This window comes from Siniperca chuatsi, linkage group LG6 (genome assembly GCF_020085105.1).
Source record: "Siniperca chuatsi isolate FFG_IHB_CAS linkage group LG6, ASM2008510v1, whole genome shotgun sequence".
NCBI classification, from domain to species: domain Eukaryota; kingdom Metazoa; phylum Chordata; class Actinopteri; order Centrarchiformes; family Sinipercidae; genus Siniperca; species Siniperca chuatsi.
The window spans coordinates 8,611,365-8,635,114 of record NC_058047.1 but is presented as its reverse complement, the minus strand read 5'-3'; the positions used below and the strand labels follow the sequence as shown (position 1 = coordinate 8,635,114).

Genomic DNA, 23,750 nt, shown 5'->3' with positions numbered 1-23,750 from the left:
TTTTAATTAAGGATACATCTTTTTAAATTGTACAAAGGTATGTTTTTAAAATGTGCATATTGGCAGCTTAAATTTGACACTTTTAACAGTACAAATCGTGTGACAAGTCATCAGTAAACTCAAAGTAAACAAAAAGAAAAAATATCACTATACCACACACACATTTTTCTTTTAAGATTAACCCTTCTTTGTCATTTGCTTTTTTTGGCATGAGGAGGGAGTGAAGGCTGGTAAGTGAGTTTTCAAAGTCAGAAATCTCAGCACACAGTGAAGTAATTGGTATTGACTATACTCCCAACCCCTCACATATATACACAGTGAACACACAATGTAATGTGGACATTTTGTTCTTCAGGGCAAGAAAAACTTATTGACCATTTTATTTAACCAGTAAGATTATTTATGCTTCTTTGCTCCAAGAAAAGTTTAATTAAACCTCCACTGTTTCATAGCTTCATTTTCTTTACCTCTGTGAGATCTGTAGTTTGATATGTTACATGGGGCACAGAATAATCTCATTATTACTTGGGTTACATTCATTCTTTTGGTCATTTTGAAGCACAACACAACTACTATCCCTCTTATTAGCACCGTCTCGTCCTGGGTTTGAATCTGCTAACCAGCTGGGGGTTTTCTGTGAGGAGGATTCATGTTTTCTTTTTGTCTGCTTGGCTTTTGAAGTACTTGCACTTTACTTGAGTATTTTATACTACTTTATACTTCTACTTCAAATAATTTCAGAAGGAAATACTGTACTTTTCAATGTACTACAATTATTTGACAGATATAGCTAGCCTACTAGTTACTTTACAGATGAAGATTTTACATTAAAATATATAAGTTAATTACACACAATGCATTGCTAAAGATTAAACCAGTGGCTCCGAACCATTATGGCTTGTGGCCAAGCAGTGTGAAGTTGGGGCCCCTTGTCATGTTTCAGATGTTTAGCAGGTTCACCAAAGAAACATTTCTTCATTAAGTAGGAATGAAGGACATTTACTTGTAATGGAGTATTTTGACATTGTTGTACTGGTACTTTAACTTAAGTAAAGGATCTGTGTCCTTCTTCCATCACTGCTCACTGGAGATGTTCATGTTCAAGAACAAGTGGGCCAAATGAAGCCTGTAACCACTGGGGATGTATACAGCAATGCCAATGGTGCTATCTGTTGCCAGCTGTGAAGAAACAAGAACTATGCCCCAACACAAAACACGACATGAACCATTGAAGCCAGTGTTAGGTGAGAAACGGATATCTCTGCCTCACCTATGATGGGTTTTTTCTTGTATGATTGTTGAATCTTAACAAAAGACCTTACTTCTGAAAACTGACACTAAACCCTAATGTCTACTGCCAGTTTTCTCCTTTCAGACTTCACCAGTTATCTGCAGGAATAAAAAACGAATACGCCACCAGAGGCATTATCGCCAAGAGCTGTTTTAATGGAGTGAATGTGTTTTAGAGTGGCTTTTTTTCTTCAATATGCAGAAGGAAATGTACTCAGTGATAATTTTAATCATCTAATATAAGCTGCATGCTGCTTAATAGAAGCCCTCTTTTTTCCTCTCGAGAGAGGGCAAAATGCCTGGAAACATTAGTTTAATTTATTCTATCTTTTAATAAATCTTTGGGGCAAGCAAAGGAGGTCCCTGCAAACAGCCTCGTTTCTATTTCTGCATAAAGTTCATGGCTATCTAGGAATAGTAATACCATTTATATAAAAAGCTGACTGGTAGGGTATTTTATATATTTGGATTCAATAGCCAAAATGCAATCTCCTCCAGAGCAGTCTATTTATGCAGCCGAAGTTACCATAGTGATGTACTTAAAAGTGAGTCACTGACGTGAGACTGCAAAGCCAGCAACAAGTCCAAAGTTGCTAGCACATTGCTAATTCAGTCATTATGTTGTTTTGACACTTTAGGCTAACAAATGTATTCATCAAATTCATGCAACAGGAGCTTACAGAGAGGATCAAAATTACAAATGTGACAGACAGTAACTGACATAACTGTGTCTTGGGGTGGAGGTAAAAGAGCTCATCTCAGCTCCTTTTGTCAAAAAGGATAGATAAAAAATGACATGATCCGCTTCCTGCACTGCTCCAGGGAGTGACCGCCCACACATACACACACACAAACACACAACCAACCACAAGTTTCCATATGTGTGTAAAGGCAACCAAAATGGGGACTGATCCAAACCAAATAATCTCCTGCTATCAATTTAATGGCTACATGCAGTGAAACGTTTGGTCTTTTTCCAACATGGAAAGTTGATGGAACAATGTTATCACATTTTCTTTACAGTTACTGGTCAATAAACAGATCTCTCCAGGCCAGACAGTATTACTTCCTAAGAAGATTGAACCCTCTTGACCGAAAAGTCTATCATTTCCAGTGTGTGAGGAGCAGCTAAATAATGCAGGCAGGCTAATAGTTTAAAGCTAATGGATGATATTGGATCATGACGATGGCTAAAAGCTAATGGCTTATGGTTAAAAAACACCACTTGACCTATTGATGGTAGTGGCTGAATTCAATTAAAATACTGAAAAATTACATGAGGAGTGTTGATTTATCTTACCTTTCAAAGGATGTGTCCACTGTTTGAGACTGTTTTATCTGGTGCACAGATCAAGTGTACCTGAGCTATTTAATTTTTTTATGTCATACTTACAAATGTGGGTTTATTTAAATTACTATAGAAGTGACAAATTGTAGATTCTGTTGGTGACACTGAGCTAGATGGGCAACTTGGCCAGGTTGATATATCAGCCGAAAATAGATATCTTTTGGTCAGCACTGACAAGTGTATTTTTCAACTGTAAAATGTCCCGCTCAGTGCATACTGTATCCAGGTCACACACAAAAAAGATGGGATCTTTATCAAAAATGTTTATGTTGTGCATCTATGTAAAAAAACTAAAAAACAGACAGTTGATACATCGTTATCATACTTTTTGAACTCTCAAATGACAGTACTGGCATCAAACATCCAGCATTGGTCAGACTTTAATTCAGAGTGGCCAGATCTGTAACTGTTAACAGACACAGTCAAGTGACCAGATGAAAGAATTCCAACCAGTGAGCTGGAGAAACAAGTAAAGTACACATAAGAAGAAACTGATTAAGCTGAATTTGTGTGTACCTTTTCTGCTCTGGAAGTTCTTTTCACTTGTTTCTATTGCAGTCACAGTACACACGGTCTGAAAAGTGATTGCCATTGTTCTCAAAATGTCTACTGTGGAAAGGTCCTATTCTGCACAGTATGAATGTGCCTTGGAAGCTCCTGACCAGACTATGACCAGTGCTCTGCCTGAAATAAGGTGATGCTCCATAAGCACAACATGAAGGGTAAAAAAATGTATTCAAGCTTTTAATAAAGCAAAACTAAAAAGGTTATAGCAACACATACAGATAGTGTGGTCCATTCATATGGGCGAATTAGAAGCTTTATTAATATTTACATTTTTTGCAATCAAGGAGCATGTTGTCCCTTTCCCAAATGTATTTGATGTTGATTCTTTATAAGAATACTGGGACTACAACTATTATCGAAAAATAGTTTCCCAAAGTCCAAGGTAATGTCTTCAAATTGCATGTTTTGTCCAACCAAAAGCCAAGCCAAGTCCAAAGATATTCAATTTATTATCAAAGACCAAGAAAAGCACCAAATATTCACATTTGAGAAGCTAGTACCAAACAATCTTTGGTATTTTTGCGTAAAAAATTTAAACAATTAATCAGTTATCAAAATTATTTTTTGTCGACTACAACTGACAGTTTCAGCTCTAAAGTATACTGTATGAGCCAACAAAGCAAATAAATATTAACAGTACTTAAAAGAAGGCCCTCTAAAGCACTAAGTTTCAGAGGATTTGTGATTGCAATTAAACATAAAAAACTATCATATAATCACACTTAACATGCAATATAATCTCATGAGACATTTTTTATTGTAAAAATGGACAGATTACGAATCAGTGGGAAGAAAAATGTATTTGTACTTTCTCAGCCTGAACGCTGATGGCTGTTACCATGAGCGCTCAATCAAGTGGCCCTCCACTTCCTCCCTCCCTCCCTCCCTCCATTCCTACTCGCATTCGTCTGCTGCTCCCTCCGGTCTGAACAGAGGATGGATGGATGGAGGGAACGAAGGAGGAAAATGGATGTATTTGTGGAGGAGTAGGTCGATAGGCTATTATCATCAGCATACATTAAGCAAACTGTATGGAAATGACCTGAACCACTCTACCTCTTGAGAGATGGATGGATGGATGAATGGAAGATGGGGAGAGACTGTGAGTGTGGGGGGGATGGAGAGAAAGAGCGAGAGGAGGAGGAGGAGAGGAGGAGGAGGAAAGAGGAGTGAAGAAGAAAAACATCAGTGACTGATTAAGTGAAAAAAGTGAGGGAGGCTGACGGAGGACATGAGCCAGAAAAGACAGGAGCGAAAACATATAAAACACTTGCTAATCATTATTTTTGTGTGCACACACAATAAGACCAGAGTGGAAGTGTGTATACTGCAAATACATACATTATATATAAAATTGGATTCAAATTAGATTGTGTGCAAATCGTATTCAAGCTATCATCAACTATGTGTGTGTGCATACGTGAGTAATGATGTGAAGACTGAGTGAGGCTCTCTCTACTCAGATTGTTATCCATCTACACTCACACTATATCAGATATTCAATCATTATTCAGATCTGCACAAACAATTATGTAAATCTAAAGTTGGCTTGTGCCTACTATATGTGAACCTTGTATATGCCAGCTGTCGTTTGGTTCTCTCTCTTTATGTTCATGTGTATGTGTATCCTCTAAAATACATATAATTGCATTTTTACTGTCTGTCTTATGCAGGCAGGAAACAGTAGCTGCTGCACAGAGTGAACATGTAACATTCATTGTAACAACAAAGTAGACATTTTCACCATGGTTTGTAGATTGCAATGTATGGCAGAAATTGTGTCAATAGAAAGTGATTGAAACATTCGCCATGTGTTGTTACAATGAAAAGTTTTTTTTTATTGGAACCCCTTTACAGACATCTTTTACTTCTTATTGTAATGTCTGGCAGTTGCTCTACCTTGTCCTCAAGGTATAATTTAGAAAAATGAAAGAGTAATTAAATGCATAAATTTGGTACTTGAGCCTTCATTCTGTAAATTATCCTTGATCTAAATCAAAAACAGATTGGCCCTCTCCTGCAAAGTGTAATTACCCTACATCAGTCTAATTAACAGAATATGTTTTCCATGCTTTGGCCAACAGGTAGTAAAGTTGGAATAACAGAGTAAAATAACCCACTGCATCATGAAGTCCACGGTATGATGTGTAAATCACAGCAGGTTTTTCTGTCATGATGGATGTTGCTAACATTTAAAGTGAGCAGTGCGTGTCTTTGTGTATAAGTATTTCATAATGTGGCCTCCACTTAATACTCTATATTACATCAACACCTTTGATCACTCTATATTTTATTGTTCATATGATGGACACCATGATTACTGCACTCTGTCTCAACAGATTTAGACTGGACTGATTGATGTGTAACTGGCTTTTGTGTACTGAACATGATTAATGAGGCATTTGTGCAAACTTTGTTCAGCTCAGTTCTTTTAACATCCCAACAATGTGCTTATAAACTATACTGGCCTTATTTTTGCTATGTATAGCGGTGTAACAAGGCCTTCACTGTTGACAGTGCTGAATATCAGCTATATGTATTGTACATGAGAGAAAGAGGCAACAAGTTAACAAATGCATAATGCATAATGCTGAAATATATCATAGCATTATTCTTTGATGTGCTGGAAATTAAGCTAAGCTAAGGTATATTGTTACATCATACTCTCTTGACTTGTACTGAAACATTACTTGCCTTTGACTATGTTGTCAAAACCAGAGAGTCAATCTGCCAAATGAGTCAAGATAAAGTGCAGTGGCACTCAACTTGAATTTTAGCATAAGAGCAGCTGACAACCCCCTTTTTTGCTTGTACAGTGTGACAGCCTGCCACAGAAACTCATTTCATAGAGATATAAAACCGTATATGCAAAGTCTTCTAGGGGTTTGCCGTTAACAAACCAGAGGATCAAATCACAAGACATGCTGATTGTTGTTCCCAACTCTTGTTTCGTGTTGCTGGAGTTCATGCAGATGTGAGGATTAAGGCCAATTACCGAAAATATTCTTGATGATAATACCAACCTGGCGACAGACCAAAACCTAAAATCTGACCAAACCTCAAAAATCATGAAAAGTATTTAGATGGGAACATATGTGCACAGATGTTACGTTAGCAGCGGTTACATTTAGATGTAGCCTAGAGTGTATCTTACCTACATGTCAGTAACTTGATTTGCTGTGTTCAACTTTATGCATTTTTGCATCAGAAGACGAAAATAGAAATAGAAGTTCCTTGGCTGACATTAGGAATTACCTTAGACTAGATATAGATATTATAGATTATATATTATAGAGATATTTAGAAAAACAATCGAAACTTTGTAAAAAAAAAAAAAAAAAAGGTCTTTTCCCAAATGCGTTCTATACGTGACTGTGTGTGTAAGAGTGCAGAAACCAAAGATGCTAAGCTAGCTACCAGTGTGTCTGACAGCTCTTGACCCCAAGTCATGGTCCCCAGCCAAGAGATGCTGACTGAGTCACTGGCAGGTCGAAGACTGTGTGGAACACCCCTGTGTGTTTGTGTGTGTATGTGTGTGTATATGTGTGTATATGTGTGTCTGACAGAGTTTAAATGGCCACATCAGCTGTCTATACTGTGATGAGGTCACGACAGCCCAGTCACAGCTGTCTGTGAAGAAAGGTACATGACTGGTCACAGTGACAAGTTTAACTGCAAAGATCTTTATGGAGAGAGCTGTATGAGTCGAGCAGAGGATGTGTGTGTGTGTGTGTGTGTGTGTGTGTGTGTGTGTGTGTGCATGAATTTGAGGGAGAGACTCAGTGGATGAAAGTGTAATTGTTATTAATAAAGATAATTTAAAAGTGGAAGACTCTAGATAAAATAATCAAGAAATCACTAGTCTTAAGATTGGGTGATCTCACATTAAAAAAATCTATTAAATCAAAGTTGAAATTCACCAAACAACAAATGTTCACAGAGGTTTTTCATTATCTTTGTGTGCAGCATTGCACAATTAAAGATGATACCTATCTTAGAGCTATTCTTTCTTTGAATAAAACTTTGAAAACACTACAAGTTTCACCAAAGGGGGGCAATAATTGTGTCAAGCATCTAAAGATTGTACTCGGAAAGACTTTAATTAGCTCTGCAACAATCAGTGCAGATGATTTTGAGGAACGTGTTTTTCAGAGTAAATCACATTACATATTCAAAATTAGCTGTAAATTCTCTGTTGCTTCTGAATAATACAATGCTTACAGCCTGCTTACAGCCTCTTTGGTTCATTGAGGAAAAGTGCTGATTTGTAGGGTGGTTTATCCATCTTTTTATCAATCTTTATATCCATACGTCCATTCATCCCTACTTTCTGATTTGTTTTACAATCCATGCTATCCTCTTACAGTTCTTAGTCCTCCTATATTTACATGTATGTATAATTATCTCGGATTTATCCCATAGTCTTTTATACCTCATTGTGTTTCACTTGGTGCTGAGAAAAACATTGAGGCCCTTGTATTTTTAATTTAATTGACATCTTTGTTTTGCAGTTGTTGCTGCTGTGATGCTTTTTGACTGTACTTGTCAATTAAACAGTGTCTCTAGTAACTGGACATTATTGCCACGGTGGCTGTTCTGCTACCTGCTGCATCTGATCTGTTCCTTTTCTAAACAAGCATCTCCTGGAACAACTTAAAAGTCCTACACAGAACCAGGTGTTGAAAACAGCAAATGTAAAAGCTCGTAATCAACTCAGAAAAGTATGGTAAGAACTGCATACAGTTCATGCAGTTGAATAAGTATTACTTGCAAGAGCAGAATAACCATTTCAGCACTACTCTAACCTCTCCCCCTTGCATTTTGCCTTCCAGTAGTGAGAGTAAGTGAAAAAATTGACACTGTATTACATCAAATTATACAAATGCCATTGCTTCCTTGTAGCTAAATAAGACCTACAGTACAGTATATTATGTGAAATCTTCAAAACAAAGACCTTGCTTTGTTTTGTTTTTTTGTAATGGCTGCACCATAATATCAAATTCAATCATTCTAAATGTTTGGTCCATCATTGTATATACATTATCATGTAACATGGCCAAATATATTGTGTATCGTTGGAAATGATAAACCAGAATGAAAAAATAAAGTTCTGTCGTTCTTAACAGTGCTTCTCTGTGCAATATGGGACGATAATCTGCTGCACTAACTGTGAATGGTTCCAGCTGTTGCTTAAGAACATACAGGAAAATAAGAAAACAAATAAACGAGGTGTGAGGGGTGTCATCTACTATTATGTGTGCTGTATGTCATTGTACTAACATGTGACACGGACAACCTTATTGAGCCAGACAAGAGTTCCGTCTCTGCTCAGTCTGCCATTAATTTGCCCTGTGGCCTGTAAAGAGTGGAAGATATTCTTTTCATTAACCAGTCTCCATCCATCCCTATGTTCCTCCCTAACTCTGTTAAGCCAGCTACATCTCCATCCTTTTACAGATATTAGTATATTACTGACCAAATGTGTTATTTTTCGCAAAAAGTAAATTTGAGTTTTTAACTTGCTCTCAGCCATCATTATTAAATTTACAGTCGCAAATATGCCAACAATCTTCTCACTGTGATTGACAGTCTACTTCCCTTCACCATTTCACTTCAGCTCTCCATCTCTCCCCGTCTCCCTCCCTCTATTAGGCCTGACACTGTCAGCCCTCTCCTCCCTCACTCCATCCTCCCTCTAATAGGTTTGGCATTCTCAGCACTGCCCTCCCTCCTCCCTTCTTCTCATCCCTCCTTACTGTCTCCATCCGGCTGTCTTTCCCTCTAATATGGTTGACATTCTTTACCCTCTCCTCCGTCTATCTCTCCTGGATGACTCAAGCTAAAGTGCTGCCTGGAGGGCCCTTTCGTGGGTAGCAGAATTATATGCTCAGGGCCAAGGCCACAGGTTAAGTGCACTCTGAACAGAGGAAAAGTGACAAGAGGGCTGACTTCTACCTATGTGCACAGTGGAGGAAGAAGATTTATGTAAGACAGACTGCAGTTGACGCGAATAAGACATTAGGTCAAGACAAATGAATATGCAGCAAACATAGTAGACCAACTTCTTCTAGGTATCATTACTGTTTAAGGGTCCATGAGCAATAGATCTGGAAATGATGTTCTGTACAGTAGCTGACAAACCTCTGACCTGTGTGACAAGCAGAAACACAGACAGAAATAAAGCAGATATCAATACTGCTTTTAATTAATAAATCATTAATATTAAGCTATCTTTTTAAAAAATATATGTCGTTTTTTTTGCTTTATTTGATCATGACAGGAGACAGGTGAAAAGAAATGAAGGGAAAGAAAGAAGGGGTGACATACAAAGGTTTGCATGTCATCGAACCGGGGATGTTGCGATTATTTGGTCAGCATCTTAAACACTTAGCCTCCGGGATGTACAAATATATCAGCCTTTATGGTGGAAAATGGTAAACCAGACAGACTGCACTAACCATAGCTGGGTATGTCCTTAAAACAGAGCCAGCGCACTGGGAATAATGCTTTTCACACAATGTTTTCTTGCATTGAAATCAAGTGTATCCCCAGTGGTATCACACTTGACTAGCTGACAAAGTGTCTGCAAACAAAACAACTTCAGCCACTGTGCTTCAAATGAATGAAAACTTCTACAAAACCTTCCACAACAGCTCTGTCATGTTTGCTCTCAAATGTGCAAATGTTCATTTATGTATAATTATATATTTTAAATGAGGCTGAGATTGTAAATAAAGCTGATATATTTCAATTATAGTATGGAAAATAAATATATAAAGACACAAATGTTCACAAAGCTTTCCATGGATCCATAAATCCCACCCCTCAACTATTTGGGGAATTACAGAAAATCCAGACAACTGAAAATCCAAACTGTCCAACTGTTCTGTCATAACCCCTTTGATTATGTTATCATTAATGACATTTTCTTTCCCTGACAGGCACAACAGCAGCACGATGTATGAAAGGTTAAGTGCAGAAAGTAAAGCTGGGTAATATAGTTATATTCAAATAGTGATACAACTGACTAGATATTGTCTGGATTTTGGCTATTAGTATAGGTATTGTGATATGGCCTAAATTTGTGTGATGTGTTTTCCTGGTGTTTAAAACGCTGTTATAGTTCAGTGGCATATTTTTCTGAGCTTCACATGTCCATATTGTAGCTGGCTTGGCCAAAATTTTCTTGTCAAACTGTGTAAAAATTTATCAAAGCATCATTGTCACCCCCAAAATATTGTCACATTAAATGATTATTAGTTCAACTGACATTGGATTTTTGAATCCCATATATTGGTAAATAAAATCTGATAATGATATATGGGAAAATATTTATTCTTTTGAATAAAAAATAAAACATTTTTCATAAGAATCCCTGAAATTGTATTAATTAAAGAGTTGTGCGCAAGATATATACTAACTGGGACATTTTACAGTTTAAAAATTTACTCGGCAGTACTAGTTAAGACTAGTTAATGAGATGCATTACACGTATCTGTAGCCAGCTAGCCAGTCTAGTATCACGCTGGAACATTTTTATTAGCCACGCTAGCAGTGAATAGCTGTTATAATGCATGTACAGTAGCATTATACCTACTAATACCTGCTAACATCATCATGTTAGCATTGTCAGTGTGAGCATGTTAACATGCTGATGTTAGAATTTATTTCATTTCTGCATCTTGTTCATTGGTATACAGGATTTCATAAGCTTTGTGCCTTAACTATTCTAGTGCATACACGTTGAAGTGCAGTAATACACACACACACACACACACACACACACACACAGAGGCAAGCACATACTATGTGGTACATAAAAAAAGCTGAACCATAGGTCAAAGCCTGCTGGCTCTGCAAGAGCGAAGCAACATGAGCTAAACACCCACAAAGCATCATGGGACCAGGATGATGTGGGTTTATTGATTTCAATGTGGGAGTGGGGCAGAGGGGTGGAGCTAAAACTGGAAATGCAGAAGATGAGAAGGTGACAGATACCCATTGAGTGATGTCTAAATGGGCATGTGGGGGTGGAGTGGATGTAATGGGGCAGGGTGGTATATAACACAGTTAAACCAAGCAAGTAAAAAAACAAAACAGAGCAGAGTGGGAGGGAGGGAGGGAGGGAGGGAGGGAGGAAGTTGAAGGGTGCGGCTGGTGTAACAGCAGCCACACCTCACCATGGAAACAGTTGCTTGGTGATACTGCGAGGTTGGCCAATAAGGACCCTGCATTTTATATCAGCATCGCTCACCTGGTGGTGTTCGATTGATAAAAGTAGGGAAGGAAAGCAAAGGAAGGAACCATTTCCAAGTGAGCGCATCAAACATATTATGAAGAACAGATCCTTCAGTGGAGTTTGTGTGACATTATCAATGAATAACATTTCATCATCTTTACAGCTGCTGCTACACCACGAGGCTCTGAGAAAATGAAAAACAGAATTTGGGAACATTTATCTCACATGTTCAATGAGCTGTAACCTCTTGCATACACCATTTTGCAGATCCAATCTTGCTTGTACGAGGTGTGACAACTAAAAAGACCCTGTCACATTTTTGTTAGGCTGTTATTATACTTGCTAAATTGCCTGTCATATTTGGATGTCTCGGCTTTCAACATACTATGAAAGGCTCAGAATTAATAACTTTCTGTACAATATACTTGTAATGCAAAGAGCTACATAATCTGTATGTCTTGACACCCTATCACACACACATAGAAAGACACTCACCTGGCAGAAGACAGGTTTGTAGGTTTCAGAGAAGAGCTGGGTCAGTTCTTCAGAGTCACAGAGGTCCAGCGGCAGCCGGTTCACACACAGACACTTGGAGTGCAGGTTCTCCTCTTGACTCAGCTGGTTGACGTCCATCCACTGCACCATCAATGAGCGATCGCCCTGCACAATCAGAGCAGCATGATACAGAATCTGATTTTTAAGACTGGCTTTCCTACACTACATATGTACCCTCTAAATTCTGCATTTATTATAAATATGTGTAAATATGACTTTTTCTTGATATTATATATATTCATCCTCTTGGCTCCAAAGTGCTGATTTGAAAGCTTGTCAGCCCTGGAGCTGAACTTGCATCTACAGTTTTTGTTTCACTGCTCGAGACGATCACAAATGCAAGGTCAGACAAACAGTTGTATATTCTAAAGTAAACAGATTTTGGTGCACACAAATTTGACGAGGATATGTTTTTTTTTCTATCCGCAGATAATTTTTGTGTTTCGCAATTTTATACTCATTTCATATTCTATACTCAGGTGATAAATTGAAACCAAACTCAACTGGCAGAACTCGTATTTACACAGATTATCTGTTCTCCCCTGTTTGGTCAGTTTCTATCAACCATGACTGATGATTACAAGTTTCAGCCAAGTTTTGTAGGAGTAAACAACTCAAATCATCCCTCTTTCTGCTCACTTTTATGTTTGAATCAAATCAGGCCAGCAGGTTGCAGTTTTGGTTGAAGTTAAATTAAATTAAATTATATGTAACTAAATATGTAACTTGTATGTAACTTGCTTTGTGTTGGCCTGTAATTCAGCCCAGTATAATCAAATCCTTTGTTACAATCAGGTAACTTAAAAATTAAATGTGAGGTAAGATTTTAACAAAACAAGTAAAATTACATTAATTTAATAGCAGGCAAATCGAGCCAATTTAAGTCAAATCAATTTTGGTTTAGCCCAGGTTTGGCCCAGCAAACTAAAATACATCTTTTGTAGTCATCCTGTACTCATCAAAAAGGATTCAAAGAAACAGAAGCCCTTCAATAGATCCTTTCGTTACGTCTTTCTCACTTCTAGATAAATGTTGCAACAACAATCAAATATTAAACATGACAGGATTGTTTTAACAACCGCTCTAACATACCAGCGGTCGGCCCAGCAGCTCAGAACGGGCCCGTGAAGCAGAGTCCTTCTTCATGTATTCAACAAACCCATATCCTTTGGAGTGGCCCGTCAGCTCGCTGTACACCAGAAAGGAGCGCTCAATGTTTCCGTAGGTGCGTACCAGCTCCTCAAACTGCTGGGCAGTGAAGGTGTGGGGCAGGTTGGTGAGGCAGAGCAGGGAGTCGGTGGGCTGCAGCGTGACGTTGATCAAGCGTCCCCGGACAGTGCTGTGATGGAGGGAGCGGATGGCATCCTGAGCCTGGTCCCCGTTCAGCAAAGTCACAAAGGCTAGAGGAGGGGACATTATGGAGACAGCGACGAGAGGAAAAGACAGACGAAGACAAGAACAGACACAAAGAAAGAGATGCACAGACATAAATGGACGGGGACGTGTGAGAGACAAACACAAACATACATTTAAAGCAGACATTCAAAAACAGGCAGAAAGTGGTGGAGAATGCAGAATGGAGACACACAGTCAAAGAACATGCAAAAAACAACTCACATGTAAAGCAAAGAAAATAATTAACATGCCAAATGTGGCAGAGTGACAAAAAATAAGAGATAAAAGAAAAAATTTGGGTGCAAACAACCAAAATCACAGACAGACAGTCATAAAGACAGACAGACAGACAGACAGACAGATACACAGAGAGAAAGACAGCACATTAGCTAGAAAGCCAATAGGGACTAGCCACTATGTAGGGGGAATCCACTGTGACACACACATACACCCCTTATCTCATTTAAAAATCACAACCTGACTGTAACCTGTGTGTGTGTGTGTGTGTGTGTGTGTGTGTGTATATATATATATATATATATATATATATATATATATATATATATATATGTCAGAGAAACAAAAATACTGATGAATACTAAAGTGCAGGTAGCATTTCTAAACAATTAAATACAACTGGCAATTTAATTGATACCTTAAGACAATGTTAGCCTCTTTTTCATACCAGTGATAATATTTCTTAATGTCACATTTCGTCAAAGAGCATCTCTTCCAATCACTGCACACGTTTCATGTTTGCTTTCTCTTTTTTATTCCAAAAGATGATCTATCTCCCTTTCCTGAAACTGAAACGTCAGCTGTATTTGAAAGAAAGAATAGTCATATTTCACTTTAGTCCCATAAAACAACAAAGATTATCTGTGTAGAGGCTGTCAGTCTTTTCAGGGAGCTCAGAATGAGAAAAGCCTGATGTATGTCCTGTAAGTATACTGAGAAGGCTTTGATATTTTATGTTTAAGTTACAATCTAGTCAGCGAAGCCTTATTAAGAATTTCCAATAGTCTCGCATTCCTATTAAAAGGTGGGGTATGCGATTCTGGAGAAATCCAATACCATGACAAACACAATGATATAGAGCGAACGACACAGCAAGTAATATACTTAACGTTAACGTTAGGTTGTGGGTTAGAAAACTGTCGCTACAGTTGCTTTATTTCAGTGCACACACTAAACGGACAGCTAACGGACCATGAGGAGATATTTGACAAAAAGACATGTATTGGATTAGAATCGCATACCCCACCTTTAACAGTGATACCTATCTCAGTGATTACAAAAAAAACCCCAACACAATGTGTAGTGCCCATTGATAAAACCACATACACACACATAAAAAACTGTTATTAGGCTGAAGGGGAGGAACGAGTGAATGTATAGAGCATTAGAAGCCTATAAAGCCTTAAAAAGCCACACATCGAAACTGCCATGGACGGATTCATGGGCTGTGAAATGAGGTGGTAATAATTTGATCTGCAATGTGTAGCTAAAAACCCACTGTGTGTGTGTGTGTGTGAGTGTGAGTGAGAGAGAGAGAGACTGACAATAAAAAAAAAGAAAAGGTGTTGCACAGGTTGAGTATTTAAGACAAGTGTATGTGACAACAACAGGCTCAAAGGATTTAAAAACAAAACTCAACTGAATAGTCAAAACTAAACAACCACAAAACTCAACAAGGAGGGAAAACTGGGATCTCTGATAACACTGATCTACACAAACTGAAGCAATTCACCAATGACCCAATACACAAGGTACACACTGCTGAGGTGGTGAGTACACAAATGTAACTTCCAACAGATAACACTTTGTAACATCCTGTGAAAACAGCTGTGACATCTGACCAGAGAATTATCGATTTACATCAAAGCCAGGAAAATATAGATAGAAAGGTAAATGAGACTTTCCATCACCTCCCTAAACAACTTGGTTGTTGTTTACTACTGAGCAAAGCCCACATTTCCGCTGCCCCACTGGACCTACTCAGAGGCCAACAATATAAAAGTGAAATTGCATTGAGCAGCTCTCAGGTTTGACTATTTAATGCCGGCATTGCTAATAAAAAGCATGCATTCAGTTGCAATAAAAAATACAGCACCTTCTGGCACCCAAAGTGTCAAAAGACTAATAGAATTAATTTGAATTGTAAACATCTACACATGCTATCATTGTAAGATCACACAGGCCGTGGGCAAGGCCATAAACAAAATGAGAAAATACTGAATACTTCTGAGGAGATGTAGTTGTGTGATAAGTAACTTCTCTCAAAACCAGTGTTCAGATTTTAACTGAACTGCATCACTTCTTCATTCGGCAATATGGCTTATAAACAATATCTCGATATTTTTAGGCTATGCCGTGATACACGATATGTATCTCGATATTTTCCCATTTTCTCCAAAATAACATACCATAAATCCTCAAATAGTGGCCGAGGCATTTATTTCTCTCACCTGCAGAGGCCAGAGGATACCAGGCCTTTATTTTGAAGCAGGCTTAGCTCTTTATTTCTAATTCCCTTTGATAGTATATTTGATTATGTTTTAGTATGAGGCCTCCTTGTTTACTGCTCTGCTCCCGTTAAGTTGTGTTAAAGTTACTGCATTATGCTGTTAATACCAACAATGCAGTTTTTTAAATATATTATTTTAAGAATTTCCAGAAAAAATGATCAAATAACGTCTATGTAAATAAGTAATTGCACCCTTATACTGATTTAATAGCTTGTTGCATTGGCTTTAGAGGTGATAACTGAAAACAAAGAGCACCTATTATTTAGTGTCTGACATTTATTTAGAGAGAGAAGAAGGTTTTTGAGCATGAACCACTTCATCATTTCAACTAGGAGCAGGCCCACTCCAAAAACACTTTAGTAGAAATAAAATAATAAATAATAAAAGACACAATACTAAGCTTTACCTACATACACATATCTTTGTTGACCTGACAGTAATTCACCTTTTCTGAATATTGGTGGACACCGTGAGTTTACTACTGTCAGAGGCACACCCATTATCTCTGTCTCTCACACACACACACACACTTGCTTCGGTTCTGGGACGACAGAGACGACTTCACTCGCGGCTGCTTTCAACATATGAGTGGCTGAAAAAAAACTTACAATGTAGCTGCTGTCATCTTGTGGCACTTCTACATTATTATGTTTTATAAAGTTCTATGCATTCTTCATTCTGCACTGGGGGCCGTCTTAGGTGAAGGGATAGATCTGTGGTACTGCTGGCTTCAGTAGCAATTGTTTTGTGGTATATTTTGCAGAGGATGAGAGATGTTTGTTTCACATCTGCTCTCCAGAAACTGAACCACCTCCATTTGATTGGCCTGCTGTTACCTTGTTTGGAACAGAAGTTAACTCAAAAATTAATTTGTTAATTAGTATGGGGAGTCTGTGACTGTGTGGTAGAGGGAGATCGAGTCTCCTGTACGTAAACGCCGAAATAAATTACTAAAATGCGCAACGAATAACTCGATACGGTCATCTGCCATATCACTCATTTATTGATACTTGAATATATTGGATATATGCGTTATATCACTCAGCCCTAACAGAGGAGATCAACTAAAGTCTATTACTGATTCATAGTACAGTTGAATAGCACAAGGTTTAACTTTCCATGCTGAACAAAACCCAAAACGATTTTGTCGATTTAGCCGAAGCTCAGGTTGAGCTGGTCAAAATATGTCTAATCAAATTGAAACAGGAAAAGCAGTTTGTGTGATTTTGGAGAGATCCATTAAAGAGCACCTTGAACAACTACAGACAGACTATGAGCTTTTGACCTGCAGTAAAATATCACCGTGCCTGGACATTGCTGCCCCTGCGGTCATGTATGAGAACACAACCCCGTCTTTTATCAAAGCTCCAACCTCACCTGCTGCTGCCCTGACCCTGAAGTCATGCACATTTTGTTCTTGAAATAGTGTCTTAAGAGTTTCACCACTGTACATAGCCCATGATGGAAACATGTTTTTGTCAACAGTGTATTTCAAACACACATCTAATAACAGAGATTATTTCATGTTGGTTGAGATGTTTTATTGGTCAGAGTTTGAGGCTGCGGTAATTACTTCCTCCCTGCATCCACTGCCTGCTGTGTCGTCAGTAGGGCTGTCCAATCTAGTCAAAATTAAATATATTTTTGTCCAAATACCTTGACATTAATATACAGTATATTGACATAATGTGTTGACGTTTTCAAAATGACTAGTGGTGTTTCAAAAGATATTTGCCAAAATCATGAGGCAGAGGCAGAGGCATTTTTTAAGTATTTTTACATACATTACACACTAGTATCGTGATTATGACTGGATTTTGATGTATCCCATTTCTGTGTTCCCATAATGATGCTACATGTTAGAAGAGAACGTGAAAGCCTGATAATTGGCAGTGTGGAGGATAAGTTGAGTATCACTTGTAGCTCTTGTCTTCAATTACTGGTAATAAGATGGAGAAGCCAAATCCAGTAGACAGTGTTAAAATGCAGCATTGTTCAGGTAGCCAGAACCAAAGAGGCTTCACCCTAAATACTGAGAGAACTTAAATGATACAGACTGAAGCGGATATCCAACCTGGATAACGTGATGATATATATATATACACACACACACACACACAATGAGATTAAGGTTACTCAAGCCCACATTTCACACATAACATTTAAACATCGCAAAACAATCAATATTTTTGATAATTTTCTGTCATGGAGGTGGAAATCAAAACATCTTGCAAGCTTCAAAAAGATATGATATGGGTATAAATTGATTACATGGGTCATTGTGAACATTAAGACATTACTAGTGTGTGCACATCAAGCACAAAGTAAGCTATGCCAAAATTGTCTTTACTGGTATGTTTTGTCTTGGGATTGACCTCTAAGGGGCACTACAGTCCCCCTCGGGCCTCTAACACCATTTTAAACATTAATCAGTGTGAAAAATCAAGGTATGCAGATTTGTTTGCTTTTATACCCAAAGTGGGCGAAATTAAGTATTCCAGGCTGAGCTCCAAACAACAGGTCATTTACAGCCTACACTCATCAGTCTGCATAAATGCATGTGTATGTGTTTGAGCCTGCTGTGTGTCAATATGTACATGTTCTGTGGTCACACTTCAGAACGAACCATCACATAATGCCAAATTCTATGTCTGATACTGACTGCACAACAAATAGTCAGGCCCCACAGGAAATAGAAAGTTGAATGCTGGAATTTAGGTTCCAGGCCCACAAATCACTGAGCAATTGTTTGCTAAGTTATTCAATTGAAAACATTGGCAGCTGGTGTCTCTGCCAGACAACGCAGCCAAAAAACATCAGAGCGATGAGTGATTTTTGGTGCTAAAAAATGGTGCTTCAGTCACAAACTATGATTGATGAGTCAAAGCTGGTTACATCTATGTGACTTCCATTTCAAAACCGCAGGTTCAGTGCTTACACAATCTAAAGGCATGGCAACAAAAAAAAAAGTTTGGAGCAAAATTAACATACGAATCAGAGGTGGAGAAGTGGATTATGCATTATGATTTGAGAAGTTTCTAGTGATGTTTTGATGCTTTTTTTTGGGCCGTGACTCTGGGTCATTATTGAAATCCATTGTAACTATTGGGAATCCACACCAACTAGAGCAGCCGTTCTCCACAGGAGCAAGCTACTAACTTTTAAAGCCACCTTTCAAGCATAAAAGGTAAATATTTGATTCTCAGAAGATCGATTTATTTTTTCATATAACTTTACTAAGACTAAGATTGTTGGCACAAACCAGTTCCTTGGCAGTTTAACATCAACACAAACAAGCACAAAAAGTTCAGTCAGATGTTTTTATGACACTGTGAAAAAATCATATTACAACAACAACAACAACAACTTTGGAAACTATTTTGATAGATTTGAAGACATACAAGACTAACAAGAATTTCTATTATCAGTTAATCTGCTGCTTATTCTTTGATGAATCAATTAATTGAAAAGTCTATAAAATGTTAGAAAATAAAAAATGTTTTCACATTGCTTGTTTGGTCTGCATAACAATCCAAAACCCAAAGATATTCAATTTACAATGATATAAAAAGAAAAGAAAATCAGGAAATCCTCACATTTGCTGGAAATTTTTTTCCTTGATAACAGACGTCATCATTTATCAAAATTGTCAATTCATTTTCAACTAATCAAAAAATCATTTAAGCATTAAATGCAGGAAGTAGTTATAGACAATCTGAACATTGTCTCGATGTTGGCACCATATGTACGTTCCATTTCAACACTGCAGGCCGTTAAATCAAAATGTATTTAACAGTAAAACATATGCAGAGCAGACAGGAGATCTGGAGGTGGCTTGAAAAAATCTGTAATGCAGCACGCCCCCACTGATCTGCACACAAACACCACCTCTTTTATCTTACATCAAAGCTTGGGGTCTTGGGTTAAAAAATACAATACAAAGACAACAAAGTCACAGTATGAACTGCTCTTCTATATGTACAGGCATCTATGACAGAGTGTATGTGCAGATCAGGTAGGCGCTGGAGGCTTGGATGGAAAATATTAGCCAATAAATGTTGAAACAAGCAACAATTGGGACATCTGCTCCACAGGCATCTTAGTTTTCGCAAAGAACATCAATGCAGGCAGATCTAATGCAAGGTCAGGATCGGGCTAACACAAAAAAATCCTTCCCCACCTTGGTGTATCTCTGTGTTTTCATCTATCAGCCTGCCAGTATTTATCTTTCTCTCCCTACTGCATCTGTATCTTTATTGATCTCTCTGTCTTTTTGTGCCTTTTCTTCCCACCATACTCCTCTCTGACTACTGTATTTCTTCATGTCTATTGGCTTTATGCCTGTCTGTACTTTGGTCTCTCTCACTACTTCTCTCCCAGCTTTTCTATCTCCATTTCCATGTGCCTGTCTTCAGATACCGCCTCCACCCAAATCAATTACCTCAAAGCCCATCTAATACTCTTACACATACACACACTCACTCACACACTCTGTAATGGATCTCTTACACTAAGCTGAAAGCCTAATCTGGTTTTAACCCGCTAAGTATGCTACCTAACATTAGGCATTACGAGGAGACGGAGAGAATATGGTTTGGGTTTTATGCTAAAGCTCTCTCTCTTTCTATTGCCTCTAATGACACAGTGCAGCCCAAAAAGCGGGGGCTGATGTCAAATCCTGCTCAATACTTTCCCCTGCAGTGAAAGGGAGAACTCTAAGACTCTTAAATAGCTTACAAAATAATCTCATAATTCACAGCCTGGCAATCAATGAGTGGGCTACCAAGTGAACTTTGTCAAAAAAAAGAAAGAGAAAACATGAAAAAAAAACCTGCACAAAAGCACCAACGTCTTAATTATGGGTCTATGCTTCTGAACATGTCGATTATTCCCCATGTTCTTATGAGGCGTGTGTAGGGGAACGGGAAAAGAAAAGAAATCTTCCGTTGAAATCACCTCGAAGGCTGCAATTCTGCTGCCACGTTCCCTGTTGAAGGAGCTAATTAAAAACAGGGGAGTTACAAACGGCGCAGCGGACCCTTTAAACTTGAGGGGCTGGTCCTCATGCTGTGTGGAAGGTGGTCCTCCTGTTTCATTTCGGCCCCGAGGCCAAGATGAAAGTCTCAGGTGGAGAGAGGAGTCTCACGGAAATAAACAACTCAGTGGGCTGACAGGGGAAAATCTAGAGGGAGAATCCAGAATCTAAGTTCAATCCACATGTGTCGTTGTCTTATGATTGCTTTGTTGACGACTTTAAAAATGTTTAGTAACCCTTTGAATTTCGGGCTAATAACTAGGTAAAAAAAAAGTATATAATTTTCACTGATAAGTAAAATGCAACTGAATTTCCCCCCACCTATATTTAGATAAGCAACAAACCAACCATTCTGTTATATTGACATTTAAAAAAGGACCCATTTTTAGCCATGCTAGCGGTGTGGTTCTAAGGATGGAAATGTTGGTCAGTCAGTGTACCGGTCTACCACTTTGGTCTAGACTGAAATCTCTCAACAACTATTGGATTGATTCAAGGGTGTAATTTTCACTGGGTATGGGGGGGACATGTCCCCCTCACTTTACAAAATCCTATTTCGTCCCCCTTCACTTTTACAGTTTCAGTTTGATTCATTCACTAAGACCACTAAACTGTGTCCTCATACTGTCCAACCACCAAAATCCAGATGGGAGAAGTTCTGTGTTGATCAAAATGGATAAAATGTTAAAGTAGCAAGTGATTTTAGGTTGTTTTTTTTCCCATGGATTTTGCCTCTCATGCAGCATACATGCTGCCCTATCTTCTCAGAGGAGGTTGTTTGGGATTGTATGCAGCTTGTAAAGAAGCCTGAAAAAAGTCAACCCAACTCCTCTGCATCAGGTACGAAATTCCTTTAGCGGTTAATTATCCTAAAAAGATGCCAGCACTGATCATCAATCAAAGATAATGCATTAAAAGAAAGTGCTCTGTGCAGTAATGGTAGAAATAAAATATTATTTATTGAGTTTAAAGGTTCATAGTTGAATTTTCTGTCAATATTATTAATTATTATTATTATCATATAATATAATAATATTTATAAAAAAGTATCAGGTCTCTGTCAAGGAAATTCTAGGTGATTATTGGATTACTGGGTTTACTTTGGTTTATAACCAAATACCGAATAACCTAATAACTAATGACATTCGAATCGTTCTCAGGTGTACTTTGTTTTTAGCCAATGATAGCATGCTAACAGGCTAATGCTGCGTTCATGTCATATCGGAGTTATTGTAATTATGACTTTCCAACTTGTAAGTAGAATTCACATAAACATCCAATCCATTGTAATTACGACTGGGACACTTTTTTTCTGTAAGTTACAATATACGCGACTTGATGTTTAATAATACGAAAGTGCCTGAAAACCATCCAAAATGGACGCCTCGCATCAGAGAAAGTTTGTCATTCCATGTAATTAAACCCAGATTTAACGGATATATTGTAATTTTGTCAATGCACAGTATTTTAAACCCTTACACAACCACCTCAGTTATCATACAACTATCTTAAATTGTCAGTTAACACAGGAATCTTTCCCATCATCGTCCATCCCATATGACATGAACACGGCATAAGCAATGATGGTAAACATGGTAAACATTACAGGTGCCAAATATTATCATGTTAGCATGCTGACATTAGCATTTTGCTCAAAGCACCACTAAGCACAGCCTTGCAGAGCCACTATGGCTGTCCAACAATTTGTTGAACGTTTCTTCCGATATTCAGTAAAAAGGCAAGACATTTTTGTAGGCCAAAGATAAAAGTCAGTTAGACTATGTTATACTATGACTATGAGTCCTTGGCCTCTTAAAAGCCCTTCGTAGTGTGTGAATCTATTAGACAATAAAAATATATCTTGACCTTAAATAAAAAAAATATAACCTTGACCTACAGCCAATTTCTAATTTTAGTTTTTTCAGTTTTTCATCTGAAAGCTTTCTCCTTGACAAGACAAGGTAATTTTATTAGTAAAACTCAAAATTATGATCCAAGGGCAACATTACGGAACAAGTTAAGTGTGAAATTTCACCAACAACCAGCCTGGAAGTCATCTATTATTTTTTTATGATACCTTCATCCCTTACAGGACATCATGTGATAAATTATAAAATTGCATCCATTTCACAGATCCTTCTTCTCCTCTACAGGTGAAAAGTTGCTTGTAATGATGTTGAAGATTTGCTTTAGATATGAAAGGCAAATAAGAGGAAACCAGGCGGCAGAGGACAGTTTTTAGAAATTACATCATCATTGCAATTTCAACCTGAACTAAGGTTATATTATCTGTGGGCTGACAGGCCAGGAAAGACAGGCTCTCTATGGATCTGTTGCTCTTTCTTTATCAATCTCCCTCACACACACACACACACACACACACACACACACACACACAATACACACAAGTGAGAGAACAGAGTCTCCTCTGAATCATCCTAACAACAAAGCCCCCAATGATGGTCTTGACTGCAAAGTGTATAAATCCTCAAATCACAGCAAACATCATCTTTGAGAGGATCACAGCTTTGATCTGAAAGGCTATTCAAACATTTGGCATTGTCTTAAAACGCATACATTATACAAGAGATTCCACTAATCAAAATAGAAACAGGACAAGAATATATAAGAATCATAAGTGGCTCCTTTGACAGACTGCTTACTGTACCTTCAACTATCTGTGATAAAACACCATCAGCAAGTATGTCTGCAAATATAACACACACACACACACACACACTAAAACAGCTATGACACAGCTACGATTGTGCCTCTTAGTTCTGTTACACCAAT

The 23,750-nt window shown here is 38.0% G+C and overlaps 1 protein-coding gene across 1 annotated transcript in view; it reads right to left on the bottom strand.

Moving 5' to 3' along the window:
- The window catches only part of raver2 (ribonucleoprotein, PTB-binding 2), an 87,512-nt gene that overhangs the window by 28,666 nt on the left and 35,096 nt on the right, over window positions 1–23,750 (bottom strand). Inside the window, exons 4-5 of the mRNA XM_044199982.1 lie at window positions 13,092–13,399; window positions 11,940–12,104 (exon numbers count right to left, since the gene is read on the bottom strand). Of these exons, the coding sequence (XP_044055917.1) occupies window positions 11,940–12,104; window positions 13,092–13,399 (473 nt within the window). The remainder of the gene's footprint in view (window positions 1–11,939; window positions 12,105–13,091; window positions 13,400–23,750) is intronic.